The sequence below is a fragment of the Panulirus ornatus genome, chromosome 29 (genome assembly GCF_036320965.1).
Source record: "Panulirus ornatus isolate Po-2019 chromosome 29, ASM3632096v1, whole genome shotgun sequence".
Lineage (NCBI taxonomy): Eukaryota > Metazoa > Arthropoda > Malacostraca > Decapoda > Palinuridae > Panulirus > Panulirus ornatus.
The window spans coordinates 3,017,917-3,038,978 of NC_092252.1; the positions used below are offsets into that span (position 1 = coordinate 3,017,917).

At 39.2% G+C, this 21,062-nt stretch overlaps 1 protein-coding gene across 6 annotated transcripts in view; it reads left to right on the forward strand.

Moving 5' to 3' along the window:
- The window catches only part of LOC139758004 (uncharacterized), a 711,662-nt gene that overhangs the window by 679,348 nt on the left and 11,252 nt on the right, over positions 1 to 21,062 (forward strand). For 3 of the 6 annotated variants that reach the window (XM_071678987.1, XM_071678989.1, XM_071678991.1), the window contains 2 exons: positions 3,714 to 6,165; positions 18,040 to 18,611. In XM_071678987.1, the coding sequence (XP_071535088.1) occupies positions 3,714 to 6,165; positions 18,040 to 18,611 (3,024 nt within the window). The remainder of the gene's footprint in view (positions 1 to 3,713; positions 6,166 to 18,039; positions 18,612 to 21,062) is intronic. The other 3 variants (XM_071678988.1, XM_071678990.1, XM_071678992.1) reach the window with 2 other exon arrangements.

A 21,062-nucleotide genomic window follows, 5' to 3' on the forward strand; every position in this document is an offset into this window, starting at 1 on the left:
ATTGGGGGGGGGGGAGTTTAATGTTTTGTGTTGCTGGTGTCAGTGTCAGTTTTTCAGGACGAATTTTATTAATTTGTTTCAGGGTTCGGTTGGTTTGTTGCTTATTTTTTATTGTATCATGATTATATATATGGAGAATTGCTGTTATTGGTTTGCTTTTAAAGTACCTCACATGTGGTGTCTATGGTGATAATTATTATGTTTCAGATGCTACCTTGCTGAAGTGGGAAACATTGAACAAATTTGAAAGAAAACACACACACACACATTTTATTGTATGCAGGCACTCCTTCCCTACAAAAAGTGGGGAATGTGTTTCTTGGAAATTGCGTGTATAGTGACTCTCTTGTATATGTGGAAAGCGAGTATATTCCTAAGTTTTTTTTCTTGTGTCATAGAAGAAAAAAGTACTTGTAAGTTTTGTAGAGGTGGTTTTCAAATGAAGCCCTAGCAGTGGTCACACAAACTTCACGGCATGTGTCTGATTTTCTGCCTCCACATGGATTGCTCCCCTCCCCATATCCCTTAGTGAAAGGATTTCTTACTCGTATTGCCTTGATATAACATAAGGAGTGTGACAGAGTGATAACATTAAATTTTCTCTGCATTCTTTGTAATTGCACATATGGTAGATTTGTTTTGATTATTCATGCCCATGGGAGATAAAAGAATTACCACTCTGGACCAGTTAGTGATGTCAGGTTTCATTTTCATTGCCATCTTCATCTTTGGTTTCTGTTTGGGGATTGCTGTGATGCAGGAATTTATTGATATGCAAAAAGTATCAAAAAATGGTAAATCCATGGCTTGACAAAGCTGGGGTCACAGTGCAGCTTGGCATGTAATGAGCAGGGCCTGCAAGGGTTAGGGAGATGTTTGAGGTGCTGAAACACCAGGTGTGGAAGAAGAAACGTAGGAAGTGAAGTGTTTTAGATATCTGGGAATGGACATCGTTGCAAATGGGAGCTGACTTAAGTCATAAGGTTGGTGAGGGGGGCAAAGATCCTGGGAGCTTTGAGGAGTGTGTGGAAAGAGAGGTCATTATCTAGGAGGATGATGATGGTCATGTTTGAAGGTATAGTAGTCCCAGTGGTACTGGTGTTGTATGGATATGAGGTGTGGGCTTTAGATGAGAATGTATGGAAGATGGAGAATGAGTTGGAAATGAAATGCCCAAGGACACTATGGTGTGAGGATTGTTGTTCGAGTTAGAAATTATATGTTCAGAGTGTGATGTTGTAATAAAGGAGTACGTAGAGAGCTGAAAAGAGTGTGCTGAAATATTATATACATTATAGAGAATGAATGGGAAGAGTTTGAAAGAGAGGGTGTTTGTGTGAGAATTGGAGGACAAGGAGAAGGATTAGATTAGATGTGGAAGAATGGATTAGATTGTTTGGTGCCTGAACATGCAAGAGGGTTTAAGGCTTATGTAGGTTAGAGTTACTTGAAACAATATGGTATACAGTGGACTGAACTAAGGCATAGCAAGCATTTAGGAAACCATAGAATGGTCCATGAGAACTGGTTGTGGATAGAGGGCTGTGGTTTCTGTTACATTAAACATGACTGCTAGAGAATGGATGTGAATGAACGAGGCCAGTTTTTTGTTTGTTCCTGGTGCTGCAATGATAAAGCAGGAAACTATGAATGTATATGAAAAAGAAATTATACTAACAAAGCCTCCTTCTCATATTGTAATATCTGAGTTTGGATGTGTGTATGAAAGGATAAAATTGAGAATTGATATAAATAAAGTAAGGTTATGAGGTTTAGGAGAGGAGGGAAACGAGTCTTGGAGTGTGAGTTTGTAAGGAGAGAGCCTGAAGGAGGTGGAGTGTTTCAGATTCCTGGGAGTGAACATGGCTATGGATGGGACCATGGAAGTTTAAGTTAGCTTAAGGGTGGGTAAGGGGGCTAAGGTATTGGGGTGCATTGACGAGTGTGTAGAAAGAGAAGCCACTGTCTGTGAGAGCAGAGATGGGTGTGGTTGATGGTATTGTTGTTACAAGAGGTGGATGCGAGGCCTGGGCCTTAGGTCATAAAGGATGGAAGATGGTGGATGTGTTAGAAATTAAATACTTAAGAACAGTGTGTGGTATGGGGAGAGTTGAATGAGTATTAAAAAAAAAGGGGTTAAGAGAGAGGTGTTGTAGTATGAATAGATGGTTGAGGGAGCTGAAGAGGGTGTGCTGAATGGTAAGGACCTGTGGGTGCTGATTAAGAAAGTATAAGTGTCAGAAGTTGAGTGGACAAGGAGGATGAGATGGAGGGATGGAGTGAAAGATTTTATGAGGAGTTGGAAGCTGAACTTGGAGAAGGGTATAAGACATGCATGAGAGACAGTGAATTAGAGCGATGTGGTATACAGAGCAACACAGTCTGTGGGTTGAACCAGGACATAATAAGTAGTAGGGGAAACTATGGAAAGCTCTGTGGGGCTACTTTGCTCTACAGGAATCTGTGAACAGTTGCACAAGAAAAAATATTTAAACACACACACAGGACAGAGGACATGGTTAATTCAGACAGCATGCATACGGATAAGAACTTGTGTGATGGTAGAGATTGTTCGAGGTGTGACTCCATTAGTGTAAAACTCCCTTCCCTATATGTGCAAGTAGCTAATTATACACACACACACAAACACCTTAACTTCATGCCCCAGGAAGCTGGCATATCTTAGTGGGGAGAATGCAGAGTAGCTGAGAGTAAGGTTCATTTTCTTCTCTGTAGGAGATGCATCTTGGGCCAAGGGGGTCTTATGATAGTTTAAATCGTTGTTTGTAATATTGGAGAGATGGTTGGGGTTCAGAATGTATGTGAGAAAGTGCAATTCGTATATGCTTGGGAAGTGTTGTTTCAAATGGATTTGTATAGTGGATGCTAGGTTAATACTTGGTTGGGAGGGTGATTGCATGGGGCTTGTTAAGTCTTCACATTGTGTGTTTGTTATGTAAATGGCATATATGTTGGGGAAGAGGGTTATCTGTGAGTGTAGGTTACTGAAGTGTCATTTTTTCTCCCGAGTGGAAAATAGAGGAATAGTTCATAGACAATATTAAGGAATTCCTTTTCCAAAACTGGAGGAGGTAAGTTTTCAGAGTGTATTTGGTGACAATTGTTTATGGCCTTTGTGTTAGATTTTATGGTATGGGAAGTAAATATGTGTATGATGTGTGGTTAGAGTTTTGTTGAGTGGAAGTGATTGACCATTGAGGATTACAAGTGTGTGCAGGTTGGATTCATCTCTTTTCAGGGTAAAAAGGGTTATGGTGGATTCTATGGGATGAAGACATTTTGCCAGTATGTAAATGTTAATAGACTGCTTGCAAGTGGTAACACCACATGCATGAAGTCACTGTTGATGAGGCTGTATCATTTTCAGCTTATGGAAATGAGTAAATTATCATTGCCATACTTACCCAAAATGAGCCCACCTTACCCAGTTTTCTTGTGAGGTGCTGCCTTGAAGCTGCAGGAGGCCCATGTGAAGGGGCTTAAGGTTATATGATATCATTGATAATACATGCGCCCAGTATGTTTGTGTATGTGTTACTGATTGCAATGAGACTAATAGGAAGCCTTTTTGTACTATGATATTTTGCTGGTAATTCATATTTATAAGCTATTCTAATGTGTGTAAAAAGTGTATGTAGATATATACATATATTTGAATATATATATTTATGTTAATGATCATTTGTTTTCAGAAGGTTGGTGGTTGGAATCAGCTGAGCGGACTGGTTAAACCAGAGCGTGTGGATACCATTGATGAACGTCGCCTACTTGAGCAACAACAGCGACAGGAAGAAGCTATACGACGTGCTCAAGAACCTGAGAAGATGGTTCAAGAAAGTATCTACAAGTTTTTTCGTGACTCAGATCGGTTAAGGGAATCTCAAGCCAAAATAAGGTACCCACCACCTGCTCACTCCAGCAAGCCTCCTGTGGAAAAGCCTACTGCACCTGCTGGCTTACCAAAACTTGCAGAACCAAATTTCAATCTGGGAAGTTACCCACCAAACTACCTTCCAAAAGATGCCAAGCTTCAGCATGCCTCTGAGAGGGTCCCCTACTCACAGTATCCTGATCCAAGGGACAAAGCCTCAGTTATAATACAACCAGAAGTGAAATATGAAAAAGCTCCTCCTCATTCTTTAAGTCCGAAGCAACGTCCCCCTGAAAGGTCTAGTCCATACCCACCTGGCTCAGCGTACAAATCCCATGATCCATCTTCATCCTTGCAGCACAGAAGTAACACCTCGCACCACCCAACTTCTTTGCCCCACAGTGTGGAATTGCCGAAGGCTAGGCAACCTCAGTCATCTCCACATTCTACACCCTCGCCAGCCCATCCTGATCGTTATTATCCTCTTGGGGCCAGACCTCCATCTACAACTTACCCTTCCAACCTCATAACTGCTGGGCTGGTTCCCAATCCAATACATGTATCCTCCGTCTCTGCAAAGTCCAAAGTGAGCTCACCACCACCCCAAATGTATGGTAAACCAGGCATTACCTCGGGTAGTCCAGTTTGTCGTGTTGATTCCAGGCCCACTCAACCTGTTCCGCTTAATAGTAAAGCTCCTGTTAGTGGCCCTCCACCAGCCCACTCAGGGAGAGGATCTCATAGTGAATCCAGGATTCCAATGCCTTCACATGAACAGAGGCCATCCATTGATCGAGGCCTGTATGATGCTCGCATCTATCCGCCCACAGTACCCTCACCACACCACAAACATGTGGTGGCTCCAGGCCCACCTCCAGTTCGAATGCCTCCTGCCTCTTCACCTCATGTGGCAACCCCTCACATTCCCCCACATCCTTCTCCACAACCTACACAGACACAACCTCTTGACTTGGGTACCCGTGAAGACACTGCTTCACCAACTAAGAGAAGAACCCAAACGCCTACTCCACAAGACCCTAAGAAAGCTAGGTTTGAAACCACAAACAATCAGCCACTTTTATCCCGGGTTTCAGAACCCAGTCCTCTCTACCCTACTGCTGCCACTACTATTACTACAGTAGAAAACACTGTAGCTCTGGCAGCAAATTTGTCACGTGTGGCAAGCCCAGCTTCGCGTCCGCCCAGTCAACCTCCTCCTTCCACTACTCCAACGTTATTACGTAATGAAAATTCATCTTCTCCAGGAGCAAACAAAATATCTGAACCCGAAAAGAGTAGTAGTCCGGGTCCAGTGGGTGGATATGTGCACAAGCTTAAAAAGGCCTGGCTCCAGAGACATGAAAATACTGCAGAAATTCTCCCTCCAACCAGTGCGTCGACAGGTCTTTCAACTAGAGTAGCAACGCCACCTCCAGCCAGCACTACATCTGCTCCCTCAAAACCAACTACAACCACCACAACCACCACCACCACCACCACTACAGTTGTCAAATCTGAACCTAAAACTGTTGTGCGTAAGCCAAAAGTTGTGAATAATATACCTAATGGGCACAGCCAAGATATCAAAGATGGTGACTCAAGTTCAACAGACTCTGAAGGTAGTACTACTCAGAAACCTAAACGAGGTAAAGGAAAAAGAAAACTGAAAAAGATGAAAAGGGGTAGTGATAGTAATAGTGACAGTGATAAAGACAGTGATGCAAGTGAAACAACTGTCAAGAATTCAGGACGGATACCTTCTAAACCAGATTCTGAACCAAAAAAAAGGGGAAGGAAACCCAAGACTAAACAGGAAAAGGATAAAGAAGAAGGTCCAAAGCCAAAAAAATCCAAAGAGGAGCCCCCACAAAATGACCCTCTGCAGAAACCTCCCGTATCCCAATTAAAGAAAACAGGGGAGAGCTTCTTGCAAGATGGGTCATGTTATGAGGTGGCTCCCAAACTGCCTAAATGTCGTGAATGCCGTTGGACTGCCCACCAGAGAAATAAGAAGATGCCTAATATATTCTGTCGTTTTTATGCCTTCCGTCGCCTACGTTACACCAAAAATGGGCAGCTGGCAGTAGCTGGTTTTTCTGATCCAATTAAGGATGCATATGGGGAAGACCTTAAACTCTGGGTGCCAGATATTGACAGTCCTCCAAATGACCTGGATGTGGAGACGAGCAAGTTCCTGTTGACCCATGTAGGTGACCAATTTTGTGACTTGGTGGAGCAAGAGAAAGAGGCAATGGCTCTCCACATGGGTGATGGTAAGTTTCAGTTTTCATGTTTTTCAAAAATTTAGGCTTTACATTTCATACATAAGCAGCACAATTTAGTTTACATTTGTCACATTGTATATCTTTTATTGTACTTTTTTTTTTTTTTTCAAGAATTGTTGTTTTCCCCTCCCTTGGGATAGGATAGAAAGAATACTATCCACATATCTGCATTTCATAGGTAACTAAGTGGTGAAAGAGGGTTGGGCACTGAAGATCCTTTAAACTTCAAACGAGGGATATCTTCCAAGATAATGGTGTTTAAAGTGAACCATAATTTATGGGAATGTATGTACAAGACCGAACATTAAACATAGTTTTCTCTCTGATGTACTGGTAGCAGTCAAAATTCATATATCAGTGTTCAGTAATGTAATTCATATTATGTATAATTTTCCTTATATGGTTATGTTTGCCAGTAGTTTAGCTTCTTTGGCAGCAGATTCTTGAATCTTGACTGTGCTCCTATAAGTAGATTGTATGCTAAACTTGCTCAGGTTAAACACACCCAACCAATGGCAGGCCATCTCTTCTCTCAAGTCATCAAAGCCCCTCCAATTTGGTATCAAGCGTTATGTTTTTCTTATGTTCTTCATGAGTCTCTTGAGAAGTTGAACCACTTTTAGCACATTTGGAAGTGCCATGATACACTAAAGTGTCAGGAGTGGGAACATGCATCAGCAACTAACTGCAAGGAGCATACTTTGTGGGAGCATATGTTTTTTGTATGGTTCTTCATGGTGTCTCTTTGAGAAGTTGAACCAGTTGTAGTACATTTGGATGTGCCATGATTCACAAAAGTATCAGGAGTGGGAACAAGCATCAGAAACTAACCACAATGAGCAATGAGCAGAATGTCTTCATATTTTGTGGGAGCATCTCCTTGGGCAGGATTTCCCATAATGCATGGCAGTGCAGAAGACATACAGTGCTTGCTTTGTTCCCTCTAAATCATATAACTTTGAACCACATTGGTTATGTCAAATTTGTGGTGTTAGAATATTGTGTAACTTTAAATTTAATGAAGAGAACTCTTAAAAAAAAAAAGACTAGAGTCAGTATTCGAGAGAGTTGTGTGATGAGTTGCTTGTCCCAACATAAGTGTTTTCATGTATGGAATAGCATAATGTTTGTAGGTCCATATAGATAAAAAGTTAAGAGAATGAGACATTGATAGATTATATGGTGTAGCTTGAACTAGGAGCACAAAGACTAAAAAAGTGAGAAGGATATTGTGTAACTTTAAATTTAATGAAGAGAACTCTTAAAAAAAAAAAGACTAGAGTCAGTATTCGAGAGAGTTGTGTGATTACTTGCTTGTCCCAACATAAGTGTTTTCATGTATGGAATAGCATAATGTTTGTAGGTCCATATAGATAAAAAGTTAAGAGAATGAGACATTGATAGATTATATGGTGTAGCTTGAACTAGGAGCACAAAGACTAAAAAAGTGAGAAGGATATTTGTTATGAAATGAGACAGCCCAAAGCCTTGTAAAATGATATAATCTTGTACATTGCAAGGATGATTGGTTGATGGAGACTGGTAATAGCTAGTTTAAATGTATAAAAGTAGTAGTAGTAGTAGTAGAATGTAATAGTTGACATACACTGATTGTATTGCTTTTAGTTGAAGGTATTTCAAAACAGAATGATGCTGGGTATGCATGTTAGATAGGAAGAGATAAAGGACAGGAGTCTCACTTGACATCAGTTTGGTAAGCAGAGTAGTTATTTTCATATGGCAGTGTAAGAGAAAAATGGTAGTAAGTGCTGTTTGATTGGGAGAGCTGAACATGGCATGCTGAAATATTTTGGATATGTGGAGAGAATGATTGAAGAAAGAGTATGAGGAACTGCATGTTAGAGGTGGAGGAAAGGGAATAAAGGGAAGGGGAGACCAAGGAGATAGAAAGCTGGAAGGAAAGAAGCATTTGATTGTCAAGGTCTGAATATTCAGAAGGATGAGAAACTTGCACTTGATAGGATGAATTGGATGAGTGTGATGATGAGAGGATGACATGAAGGGGTTGAACCGAGGCATATGAAGTATAGACAAACCATGAATAGTGTCTGGGCTTTGGCTGTGGATGGAAGGCTATGGTCTGGTGCATTATGCACATTTTACATGACAGCTAGAGTATGGAAATTTCTTTGTCATATTCCTGACATACCTTTGGCAAGGCAGGAGAGTAGTTGTTTATAGAAAATTATTCTTTTGATTATTATTGTTATTATGATTTGTTATGTGATGTTCTTGCTCTGATGACAGTTATGTTGTAGGTACTGATTTTGGTACATGATACATGAGAGATAGGGAGTTGATGTGTGTAATGACACCATTGTTTGTTTCTGATATTACTTCACTGGGGTATGAAAGGCAGATATTATATAAAAAAAAAAAAAAAGTAACCCAAACTACTCCCACCCTCCTTACTGTGCCTCAAAAGCTGCACTCATCATGAGAAGCAGGGTAAGGTACCCTTCTTTGGGGCAAGAAGGTTTTCAGTGACACTACGTGTTTCAGTCAGGTGATGATGAAAGCCTCTTCAAATGTTGATTTCTTCTCAATAGTTTTGCCACATTTGGGCTTAGCATTCAAACACTGAAGGACTTTTACTGGTGTGGAAGCTCTTGTTCACTTAAGTTGGCAAATAAGTAAGTTTAGCGTATGTATGTATCTATCTCGATCTGTCTGTCTATGATGGAACTAAAAGCTTCATGCACTGGGTCCAGCATGTGTATGTAGAAACTAGAGGTTGAATATATAACATCATTTGTAGCCATATTTACAGACATATATACTTTTGTTGAGGATTTACTTAATGTTTGTACGTGACATACTTCTTTTCATATGGTCCACTGAATTTCTCGTGATTTATTTCTTTAGTTTACTGTTTTCCTTCCTAGTTATTTATTCTGATTGTAGTGATCTTCGTATGTTTAACAGACATGAAGGGGAAATCTCCCTTTTTTGCTTTGGTATGTATGCAGTTCCTTGTATTCTTTTTCAAGAATAATGAAGCCAGTTAAAACTGTGTATGAAAAAAGATGGACTACATTGTACTTCAAATGATAATTTAGTTATGATTAATCTGAGGATAAGTTTTGCTTGATTATGTAATGCTGGGATTGTTGAGAAGTTTTGAAAATTGGGTAAGTTTTGCAATTTTCAGCTTGGTTTCTTGATGGAATTAGGGTTTCTAGGGGCAGTCATCAGTTTTGATTCTTGAATTGGGTAAGTAGAAATAGTCATTAGAAACATTAGGTAAGAGCCTTTAGGAGCACTGTGCTAGAGTTGCTCTCTGCCAGTGTCCTGTTAAGGGTGATGCACTAAAGGCATGGAAGGTGATACTGTAGTTCACCAGTTATGGAGACTTGCCATGGCCACTTGCTTGAGGGAGTTCTTGGAGGGAATGGGTAATGGGGATGTAGATTAACCAGTTTCTTGAACGTTTTGATGAATTTTCAGATAGGTAGATTTTACAGCCCTATATTTGACTAATACTTGACTTTTCTTCCATGTTTGGATGAATTTTCAAACAAAAATATATAGAAGACTAAATTGATTAGTGACTGAGTGATGAACAACCAGGACAAGCTGTTACCACTGATGCTGCCAACACACACACACACACACATAACCAGAGGACGTCCAATAAAATAAAGCAAGAAAATTGAAAAAAAAAAATACTTTTATAGTATGAGTGGTGGTTGAATGGAATAGAATGACGGAGGACACGGTTAATGTAGATAGCATATATATATATATTTAAGAATGATACTAGAAAATGTTTAAAGAGATGGACTATATCCCCATACAGTACAAATGGGTAATCACACCTGCACTCGTAGCAAAAATGACACTAGTGCATGTGTACAAGGTTAAGAGATGAGGCAACATAAGTATAAGACTCTCTCCTTAACTCACAAATGGTAATCACATACACACCCCTGCTAAACCAGTTTCTTGGACATAATGATTTTTTTTTTTTTTTTTTTGACTCAAAAAAAATATATTCTAGAGGATTGACTAGTATGACTAGGTAAATGGCTAGGATCCCCTCTCCCATATTTTTCTCAATCTTACTTTTTTCATGTTATCTCAAGGCAAGATCAGGTTCTTACTGTTTGCTATGTTTGCTATTGTTTTCATGGATAGTTGTGTTTTGGAATGCCATGGATAGCAGGAACCCCTGATAAATTCCAATCAGATCATTGTTAAGCCTGCATTATAGCATTAAATTTTTTTCTTGCTTTATGAAATTATACCTATTCAGCTAGAAAGCTCATATGAATGTTTTGTAGAAGAATGGAGACTGACACTCAGTTTAGAAGCGTGACCACCACACAAAATTTAGAAGTGTTTGAAATATTTTTATGAAGATCTTTCAAGGAAATATGTTTATTACACAAGTTCATACAATTTCTGGACCCAGAATCTTAAGTAATAGATTGATGGACTGTGAATGGATTTTTTTCGTTTTTCGTGGTTTCCAGGTCTTTGCATTGCATATGGGAAGGAATGATGATAATTTTTAAGTTTTGCTACCAGACATAGGTTTTGTTGCTCCCATGGGATAATGCAGTAAGTAATTCTGAATGTAGTATTTCAGTGTATTAAGAATTTTCAGATGCTGTTCTTAGAACAGATTCCTTGTTCTGAAATTTGTGATTGTGATGTGTCAGTCAGTCAAAATGCATAAAATCATTTGAATGAAGTAGAATATGTAATCTGTCTTTTTGCTACTTTACACAAGCTAATTGTAAGGCAACCTTGATGTTTCTGGAAAGATTCATATTGCAAGTATTATATATACCTTTTTTTGGTTACTGTATTGATATCATTTATGTGGCAGCAAGTTTTTTTTAATGGGATTTTTTTTTCCCATAGTAAGGAATTGCCAAGAACAAAGGCCAAACTCTGTACCTGATTTGTATAATGCATCATATGTTGTGCCCATTTCATAATAGCGCCCATGAATAGGAAAAAAAGTTCCCTTAAAACAAACAACATATGCTGCCCAGTCATCTAACACACTGAACAGACCTCCATCTCTGCATCACCATTTATCTGCATTTTAACACTTCCCTATCAGCTTCCCTTACTGTTACCCCATTTATCTTTTTCTTGCACTCTTCACCTTCAAAAGCTTTTTCTTGTTTTCCCAGATATTTTCTCATACCATCTCAAATTTGCTTCCTTTTTCAGTTCCTGTAGTGACCACTTGACCTGTTGCTTCCTCTTGTACACCTGCTCACTCACTCCCTTTTACTTATACCATCTATGCAGCTTTTGTTGTTTCTTTAAGTAGTCATATGACTTCCTAATCCCATCACTCTCTACCCATAATGATATTGTTACATCTTTTTCTGTAGGCCTTTAGCAGGTAGTCTTTAGTGAAAGGTAGAGATTTCTGTTCGGCAGTAGGATTCACATAAGTTGGAGTTCATTTACCATGATGGCACAGAACTGCATAGCATGTCCAGCAAGCATATTCTGCTTGTGCAGAAATTTTCTCCATGGAACATGTTTTGATGATGATAGCAAAAAGTAGTATGCATGTAGCTGCTAATGTTTCCTTCCATCTTAAGTTTTCCTTAGTAAATGGTGAGTGACAGGAAGGAGTCCTGTTAAAGGATCCTTTGTTAACTCTTTTGATGTTATCCCTGACAGGATTCCTGCTGAAAGATCCTTTGTTAATTCTTTTGTTGTGGGCCCTGAGATTCATCCAACTACCGTTTCTGTGTAGGTCTCAACTGTTGTCCACTCATAATCTCAAAACTTTTTACCTGTATAAGATCAGGCAGATTTCTTTGGCATGGTCACAGATTTGGTAAAGGGCTTAGGGGCTTGATTAGATTATCATCTGAATGTCAGATGAAGTCGTATGATGTTGCACTGTTGCAGCAGGGGAGTAAAATTTGTAAGAGCTTAGGTGTAATTTTTCATCAATTTCATTAGTCTACCTTGTAAGTAGATTACTTGACTGTTTCATTGGCACCTTGCATAGGATTTTCTAACGATGGTGGACAGGATAGATTTTCCTCTTACATTTTACTGATGCCAGAGTTTAGAAAGGAGCATTTTCACTTTTAAGAGTTCATTGTCAAAGCCTGGTAGTAGTTTGTAAACATTAGCTTAATAACATGGTAAATTGATAGTATACATCAAGGTAGAGGTGACTTGTTCTTCTTCTCCATGTATTGTAGTCCCTCATGTTAGATCAAATAAGCTTGTGGATTTCATAAACTTTTTGATAAACATGCATAGAATAATGTTCTTTAGGCAGTAGTCATGAAGACCTTTTGATTCTGAAAAAATTATTCCCCTCCCCTTCTTGGCTCCCAACACTATCCCTGCTTATTGGCAGAATCTTGTTTTGGGTACTTCTGGGTATTGAATGTACATCTAGGTATTAAGTCTGTTTGTTAGAATTATTTCCAGTTTAAAACATTTGTATTCAGAAATATTGATGGTTCTCTTTGTTTTAGATTGATAAATTTGACTGTTATCCTTTAAAACTCCCTCTAGGGTATGGCCATGGCAAAAGAGTCTCCATGATTGTTAAACTCCATTGCTGCTTCCTAACCTTTAGTGCCTCACTAACACTAGCACAGTGTTATTGGAGGCTTCTACCTAATGTCCCACACAACTACTTCTACCTAGTGTGTCCACCTAATATTCCTGCTTGATGTTACAACCTATTAGTCCTACCCAGTGTTTCTACCCACTACTACTGTCTGTTGCTCTAATTTGAAAAGTTTGAATATTTTTAAGGTGCGTATTTTCTGCTGAAAGCATGAACTTGCAGAGGTTAATAAAAGTCCAAAGAGTATGCATTACAAATCACATACAGAAATTTTTACAATCATGCAAACAGGCAGCTTTGAGTTCATGGTGTGGGACAGACAGTACACATCTACCTTAAATTATGAATTTCAAGTTTTTATGCCTCTTGAGTTAATCCTCATGACACTTCAGATATGAGGAATGATTTATAACCCTTTTCATTTAGTGGTACCCACACAGCAAGACACCCCTAGTGTGACTCTAGAAACTGAAAAAATAATACCAAAACATCTACAGGGAGCAAATGGAGTACTTGTCATTGATACAAAAATATAGAATTTGTTTGGAATCTTTTAGTTACACCACCTCTATGAGGCATCATGTGTAACATCAGCCAATTGGTTCTGCCAGAGGTATTAGTACACGAGCATTTTTCCTACTCTTAAAAGTATTGCATCTGTATGTTGTGTTTTTGTTAAGTGTTACCACATACGAACCTACAGATCTCTCTCTTCTGCACTATATTAATGCAACTTGGTGTGAAAAACTCCCTTAAAACATCTTGAACTTTTCTAGCACTGGAACTTTTCCAGCACTGCTATATTAGATTGACTTCGTACTTCTCGTGAACATCCTCAGGTTTATTAAGACATTCATTTTCATGTAATGGGACTGCATTGAAGCCTTTAAAAACTTTATAGCCATGTCAGTAAATTTGGCATGCTTTTAAATGTGCTAGGTTTAAGAATTTTAAAAATTTGTTTTTGCCATAATTCAAGAACTGGACAAAAGGCAGAATGGGTTGTGGAATTGGACCCTTCTAAGACTTGCTCATTTGAACTGATTTCTTAAGATCTTCTAGTAGGTCCATAGAAGTGCTAGTTATTGAAATAAGTTTTGATGAGGATGCTTCATTTGGCATATATATATATATATATGTGTGTGTGTGCAAGTTAGCGCAAGGAAACAGAGGAGGAAATGGCCCAACCCACCCACATACACATGTATATACATAAATGCCCATACACACATACATTTCAACGTATACATACACAGATATATACACATGTACATATCCATACTTGCTGCCTTCATCTATTCCTGTCGCCACTCTGCCATACGCAAAACAGCATTCCCTTTTTATAAATTGAAATATAAGGAGGGGAGGGTTTCCAGCCCCCTTTAGTCACCTTCCGAGACACATAGGGAATACGTGGGAAGTATTCTTTCTCCCCTTCGTCCATTTTGGGCACTACCCCACCCCACAGGAAACAGCATTGCTAACCCCCTGCTTCAGCAAGGTAGCACCAGGAAAACAGACAAAAAAATGCCACATTTGTTTACACTCAAGTCTCTAGCTGTCTTATGTAATGCACTGAAACCACAGCTTCCCTATCCACATCCAGGCCCCACTGACCTTTCCATAGTTTACCCCAGATGTTTCACATTCCCTGGTTGAATCCACAGGGAACTGAAACATGATAAGTTCCCGAGTGCACTTCTGTATAATAATCACATCATCAGGGGTGATAGATAAATATAACGGTCAGTTGATATACAGTGAAGAGATGTAGCTAGGATGCCATTTGGTAAACAAGTCACTTGTTTACCAAATGGCTCCATAGCTATGTCTCATCGTTGTATATCAACTGACTGATATTTCATTCTTGTATCTCTCCTAATGATGTGATCATTACACGAAAATGCATTTGGGAACTTGTGTTTCATTTCATTGTGGGCTCATAGGAATATACTTGATGACGTGCTCTATTCAGATCCTTTCCAAGGGACAAGTTAATTGGGAGGTAAGTTTGAATGGAGAAAAACTTGAGGAAGTGAAGTGCTTTAGATATCTGGGAGTGGACTTAGCAGCAGATGGAACCATGGAAGCAGAAGTGAGTCACAGAGTGGGGGAGGGAGTGAAGGTTCTGGGAGTGTTGAAGAATGTATGGAATGTGAGGTCGTTATCTCGGAGAGCTAAAATGGGTATGCTTGAAGGAACAGTGGTTCCAACAATGTTGTATGGTTGTGAGACATGGGCTATATAGATAGGGTTGTGAGGAGGAGGGTGGATGTATTGGAAATTAAATTTTTGTGGACAGTATGTGGTGTGAGGTGGTTTGATCAAGTAAGTAATGAAAGAGTAAGGGAGATGTGTGGTAATATAAAGTGTGTGGTTGAGAGAACAGAAGAGGGTGTGTTGAAATGGTTTGGACACGTGGAGAGAATGAGTGAGGAAAGATTGACAGAGAGGATATATGTGTCAGAGGTGGAGGGAAGAAGCAGCAGGAGACTAAATTGGAGGTGAAAGGATGGAGAGAAAAAGATTTTGAGTGATCAGGACCTGAACATACAGGAGGCTGAAAGGCATGCAAGGAATAGAGTGAATTGGAACAATGTGGTATACCGGGGTCGACGTGCTGTCAGTGGATTGAATCAGGGCATGTGAAGCGTCTTGGGTAAACCATGGAAAGTTTTGTGGGGCGTAGATGTGGAAAGGTAGCTGTGGTTTCGGTGCATTACACATGACAGCTAGAGACTGAGTGTGAATGAATGTGGCCTTTTTTGTCACTGTTTCATGTGTGGTGGTGTGGGGATGGGAATGGATGAAGGCAGCAAGTATGGATATGTACATTTGTATATATGTCTTTGTATGTATATGTTGAAATGTATATGTATGTATATGCATGTGTGAGCATTTATGTATATACATGTGTATGTGGGTGAGTTGGACCATTCCTCATCTATTTCCTTGCGCTGCCTCGCTTATGCAGGAGAAGGGGGTTAAGTATAATATTTATATATATATATATATATATATATATATATATATTTTGCCGCTGTCTCCCGCGTTTGCGAGGTAGCGCAAGGAAACAGACGAAAGAAATGGCCCAACCCACCCCCATACACATGTATATACATACGTCCACACACGCAAATATACATACCTACACACCTTTCCATGGTTTACCCCAGACGCTTCACATGCCCTGATTCAATCCACTGACAGCACGTCAACCCCGGTATACCACATCGATCCAATTCACTCTATTCCTTGCCCTCCTTTCACCCTCCTGCATGTTCAGGCCCCGATCACACAAAATCTTTTTCACTCCATCTTTCCACCTCCAATTTGGTCTCCCACTTCTCCTCGTTCCCTCCACCTCCGACACACATATCCTCTTGGCCAATCTTTCCTCACTCATTCTCTCCATGTGCCCAAACCATTTCAAAACACCCTCTTCTGCTCTCTCAACCACGCTCTTTTTATTTCCACACATCTCTCTTACCCTTACGTTACTTACTCGATCAAACCACCTCACACCACACATTGTCCTCAAACATCTCATTTCCAGCACATCCATCCTCCTGCACACAACTCTATCCATAGCCCACGCCTCGCAACCATACAACATTGTTGGAACCACTATTTCTTCAAACATACCCATTTTTGGTTTCCGAGATAACGTTCTCGACTTCCACATATTCTTCAAGGCTCCCAGAATTTTCGCCCCCTCCCCCACCCTATGATCCACTTCCGCTTCCATGGTTCCATCCGCTGCCAGATCCACTCCCAGATATCTAAAACACTTTACTTCCTCCAGTTTTTCTCCAAACTTACCTCCCAATTGACTATATATATATATATATATATATATATATATATATATATATATATATATATATATAATATATATATATTTCATACTATTTGTCATTTCCCGCATTAGCGAGGTAGCGTTTAGAACAGAGGACTGAACCTTTGAGGGAATATCCTCACTAGGCCCCCTTCTCTGTTTTTTCTTTTGGAAAATTAAAAACTATAGGGAAGGATTTCCAGCCCCCCTAGTCGTCTTCTACGACACGCAGGGAATACGTGGGAAGTATTCTTTCTCCCCTATTCCCAGGGATATATATATATATATATATATATATATCCCTGGGGATAAGGGAGACAATACTTCTCATGTATTCCCTGCGTGTTGTAGAAGGCGACTAAAAGGGGAGGGAGCGGGTGGCTGGAAATCCTCCCCTCTCGGTTTTTTAATTTTCCAAAAGAAGGAACAGAGAAGGGGGTTAGGTGAGGATATTCCCTCTTAAGGCCCAGTTCTCTGTTCTTAACGCTACCTCGCTAATGCGGGAAATGGCAAATAGTATGGAAAAGTAAAAAAATATATATATATTATCCCTGGGGATAGGGGAGAAAGAATACTTCCCACGTATTCCCTGCGTGTCGTAGAAGGCGACTAAAAGGTTAGGGAGCGGGGGGCTGGAAATCTTCCCCTCTCTTTTTTTATTTTTATTTTTTTCTAATTTTCCAAAGAAAGGAACAGAGAAGGGGGCCAGGTGAGGATGTTTCCTCAGAGGCGCAGTCCTCTGTTCTTAACGCTACCTCGCTGAGGCGGGAAATGGCGAATAGTATGAAAGAAAAGAATATATATATATATATATATATATATATATATATATATTATATATATATATATATATATATATATATATATATATATATATATATATATATATATATATATCCAAAGATGGTCCAGTGCTGAATTAGAAGACTAATTGTATTTATATTTGTTAATCCATACTGAAGTCTTCTTAGATCCACTTTTTTGGTACATCTCTTCCTCCAGTCTCCAGCATAACTTTCTATTTATGTATTCAGTGAGCTGATTTCTTTTGCATCCTAGATTTCTGGTTTCTCTGAAGTATTAATCCCTTCTGCTATATTTCCTTTTACTTGTGTTTCCTCTATGTATGATTACTATTGAGCTAATTTTTTCCGTATATTATTGATTACCAAAACTTTTTTGTTTCCTTTGAAACAAAATTGTTGAAGGTGAGGGATAGATATGTTTTTAGGCTAAAGGAATTGGATTTGTATGTATGTTAAAATGAAAACTCATATTGAGCTAAATTAAGGGGTTTTCAAAAAAAAATTATTATTGTTATTACTATAAGGATTCTTGTTCGTTGTGTGTTTAATAGTTAATGGGTGAAAGGCCCAGTATGCAAGGTGTTAAAAGAATGTCCCCAGTACTATTCATCATGCATATTATCTTGCAGATACTGTCGTCGCTTGGAAACGAGTAGTTCAGGGAGTTCGGGAAATGTGTGATGTATGTGAAACAACACTGTTCAACATTCATTGGGCATGCAGCAAATGTGGATTTGTGGTGTGCATAGACTGCTACAAGGGTAGAAAGAATGGAACGGTTAAGGTTTGGGATGAAGGGGGAAAAGATCGTGATGAATACTCATGGCTTTTATGTGCTTCTAGACTTCCTCATGAACAGGATAAACTGATGCTTACACAGATTATATCGGGTAATGCACTTCTTGATTTGGGTCGGAAAGTACATGAGGTGCGACACCACTGGAACATCCCTCAGTATTGTGACTGTGCAGAGGCTAAAAAGTACAAAGAGCAAGCATCTCAGGATGAAAAGAAGAAAGTCAATGGTGTTAACAAAGATCTGCTCAAGAACATTAAGAAAGAACCTAAGACAGAATTAGTTAATGGAACAGTAAAGCAAGAGAAGACAGATAAGGTGAATGGCAAAGATGAAGAGATGTCCAACTCCCCTCTTAACTTCTTTGCTGATGTTGCTTTGTCCAATGACAAGCGTGAGAGTGAGGTAAGATCTCTACTTCTTTGTGATTAAGGCACATTTCAGTATTTCTGCCTTTATGTTTACATTTAGTATAATGCACTGCAATATGGAAATCTGGAAATAATTTACTTGCTAAACCTATCTTCATGTGTTGAATTAGGTATGTGGATTTCCTCCCATTATCAAGGCATACACTATCCTTTTCTTTCCCTTTTGTCTTTTAATTCATTTCTGTTAACTTTGATCAGGTTCACTTAGCCTTACAGACTTGTGATAGAAATAATTTTCCAAACCAGTTTCAGAATTTTTAGTTTTTTACATGGAGTTGATTTGCACACGCTTGAAATGCCCTTAGTCTTGAATTTATTATTCCAGATTGTTACTCTCCTATTTTCAATCTCTGTAACCCTTGTATTACTACTGTAGTATCTTGGATATTCACCAGTGTCTTACTTGATGTATATCCTACACATTTATCTTAATAGGCTTTTGGCCTTGTGCTTTTTCTGGCTTAGGTCTCCCAAAAATTTGGTTCTTGGGTCCCTCTTGCATTTAAGAAATATAGTTGCAGCATCTATTTATAATTTTTTTTTATGCTTTTAAGACCCAGCTGCCTCTTCCACCTTACTGAGATAGTGATGGATGCAGACAAAGAGCAACTTTTCATCTACTTACACTCTGTAATGTATCAAAACCAGAGCCTCTTTTCATTTACTTTGCTTCATGTTCCCTAGTTCAGCTGATTGTTAGCATGTGGCCCTTTGAACTGGCAAAGTTGATCCATTTTAGTGCACTGTATATCATAATCCACCATTCACCCTCCTGGTTATTCAAACCTGGTACAACAAGGACTTGCTCTTTCTCAACATGGCATGGGCGCTTAACGTGCCCCACTCAAGGCCATCTAAAAAAAAGAAAGTTAAAGAAAAAGAAAGTAGAAATTAATCAGGGCTCTGCAAATGCTTGTAGACCTGACTCTTTAAAAGTGAGAAGGGTCATGTGAAGAGGGAAAGAGAATCCTACAACTCATCGTTTCAGAAGAAGGTATCATAGCTTCATTCCTAACTTCCATCTCCATGATCTCTTTCCTCCTTCCATTTCTGACAAATACATCCTCTTAGTCGCCTTTTCCTTGTTCGTCTCCATATGTTAACCTTTACAGTATATCCTGGTCAACCCTGTAAGTCAAGTTGCTTGCCACCAAGCCTTTATCTTACATTCTCATTTCTTACATGGTCACCTCAACCTACATATTGCCCTCAAGGTATTCAATTTCCAACTCAGTGTTAGGGTCACTATAATTTTAGGATAGCTGATACATTATGGGCAACTGGATGCCTTACTCTTCATACATACCAATTTGCACCAGGGACTTGCATTAGATGACACTTTAGCCATCATGGTTTCATCCACTGCAATAACCCCTTCTTGATACCTAAGCACACCACTTCCTCAGGGTTATCACCTTTTAAATTTACACTCGAAATATCCTCTCTCGCCAGCCTTCCTGCACCTCCTAACCTTCCATTCGTTCATGTGTACTCTGTCCTTTTAACACACTCCCAAATTCTCACCAGCTTTTGGAGATTGCTGCCAGAGCTGTATCATCTGCAAACAGCATCCGACTCTTTTCATGTGCCCTTCAACCCCCAGACTTGCCCTTTGCTCAAAGACCCTCACGTTGACCTTTTTCACCACCCAGTCCATAAACTAAAAAAAATTAGTGACATTACATGCATGTCCACCTTCATTTGGAACCACTTACCTTCATCCCTTTCCTACTCACACACATCATTACCCTCCCAGTAAAAATTCCAAAGTTATAAAGGGAAAAAACTAGGTGTTGTAAATCGAGAAATGTAAATTATGTAAACTCTTGGCAGAGTAGCTTTCATCTTGTGGATGCTTGCATATAAACAGTTGTGTTAAACTCTTGTGTTCTCATATATTGTTTAACTTTAAAAAGACTGAGCCCTCAGAAGTAAGAGGTGTTCTCAGGATTGAGGTTCATCAAAGAATGAAAAATGGTACATTAATCTTATCAGTTACAAGAGTATATCAAAAAAGTTAAAAGGTAAATTAACCTTATCTTTTGTTGAACAGACATTAAATTTTGGTGAGGAAGCCAAGGCCATTCTCCCTTTATGGTATATGATTAACTAACATGGATTCTTTCCTGGTGCTAATTGTTGTTTGTGACATAAGGCATTCTGCATATTGTTAAAGTATGCCTTCCAATTTGAATGACCAAAGGGAAAGGCAGCCTATGCAAGCATGGCTAGGGTTCCCGCAGGGTCAGAGATATATTATCCCACTTTGTTATGTGGGTGACTGACCTAAAGGATTTTTTTTCAGGTGCTAGTTGTAGTTGCTTACAACATAAGGCACCTTAACATCAGTGAGTGTGTGAAGAGGCATAGTTTATGAATACAGATAGGGTCCCCACAGGGAAAACTGCACAAGTTTAGATGTGGT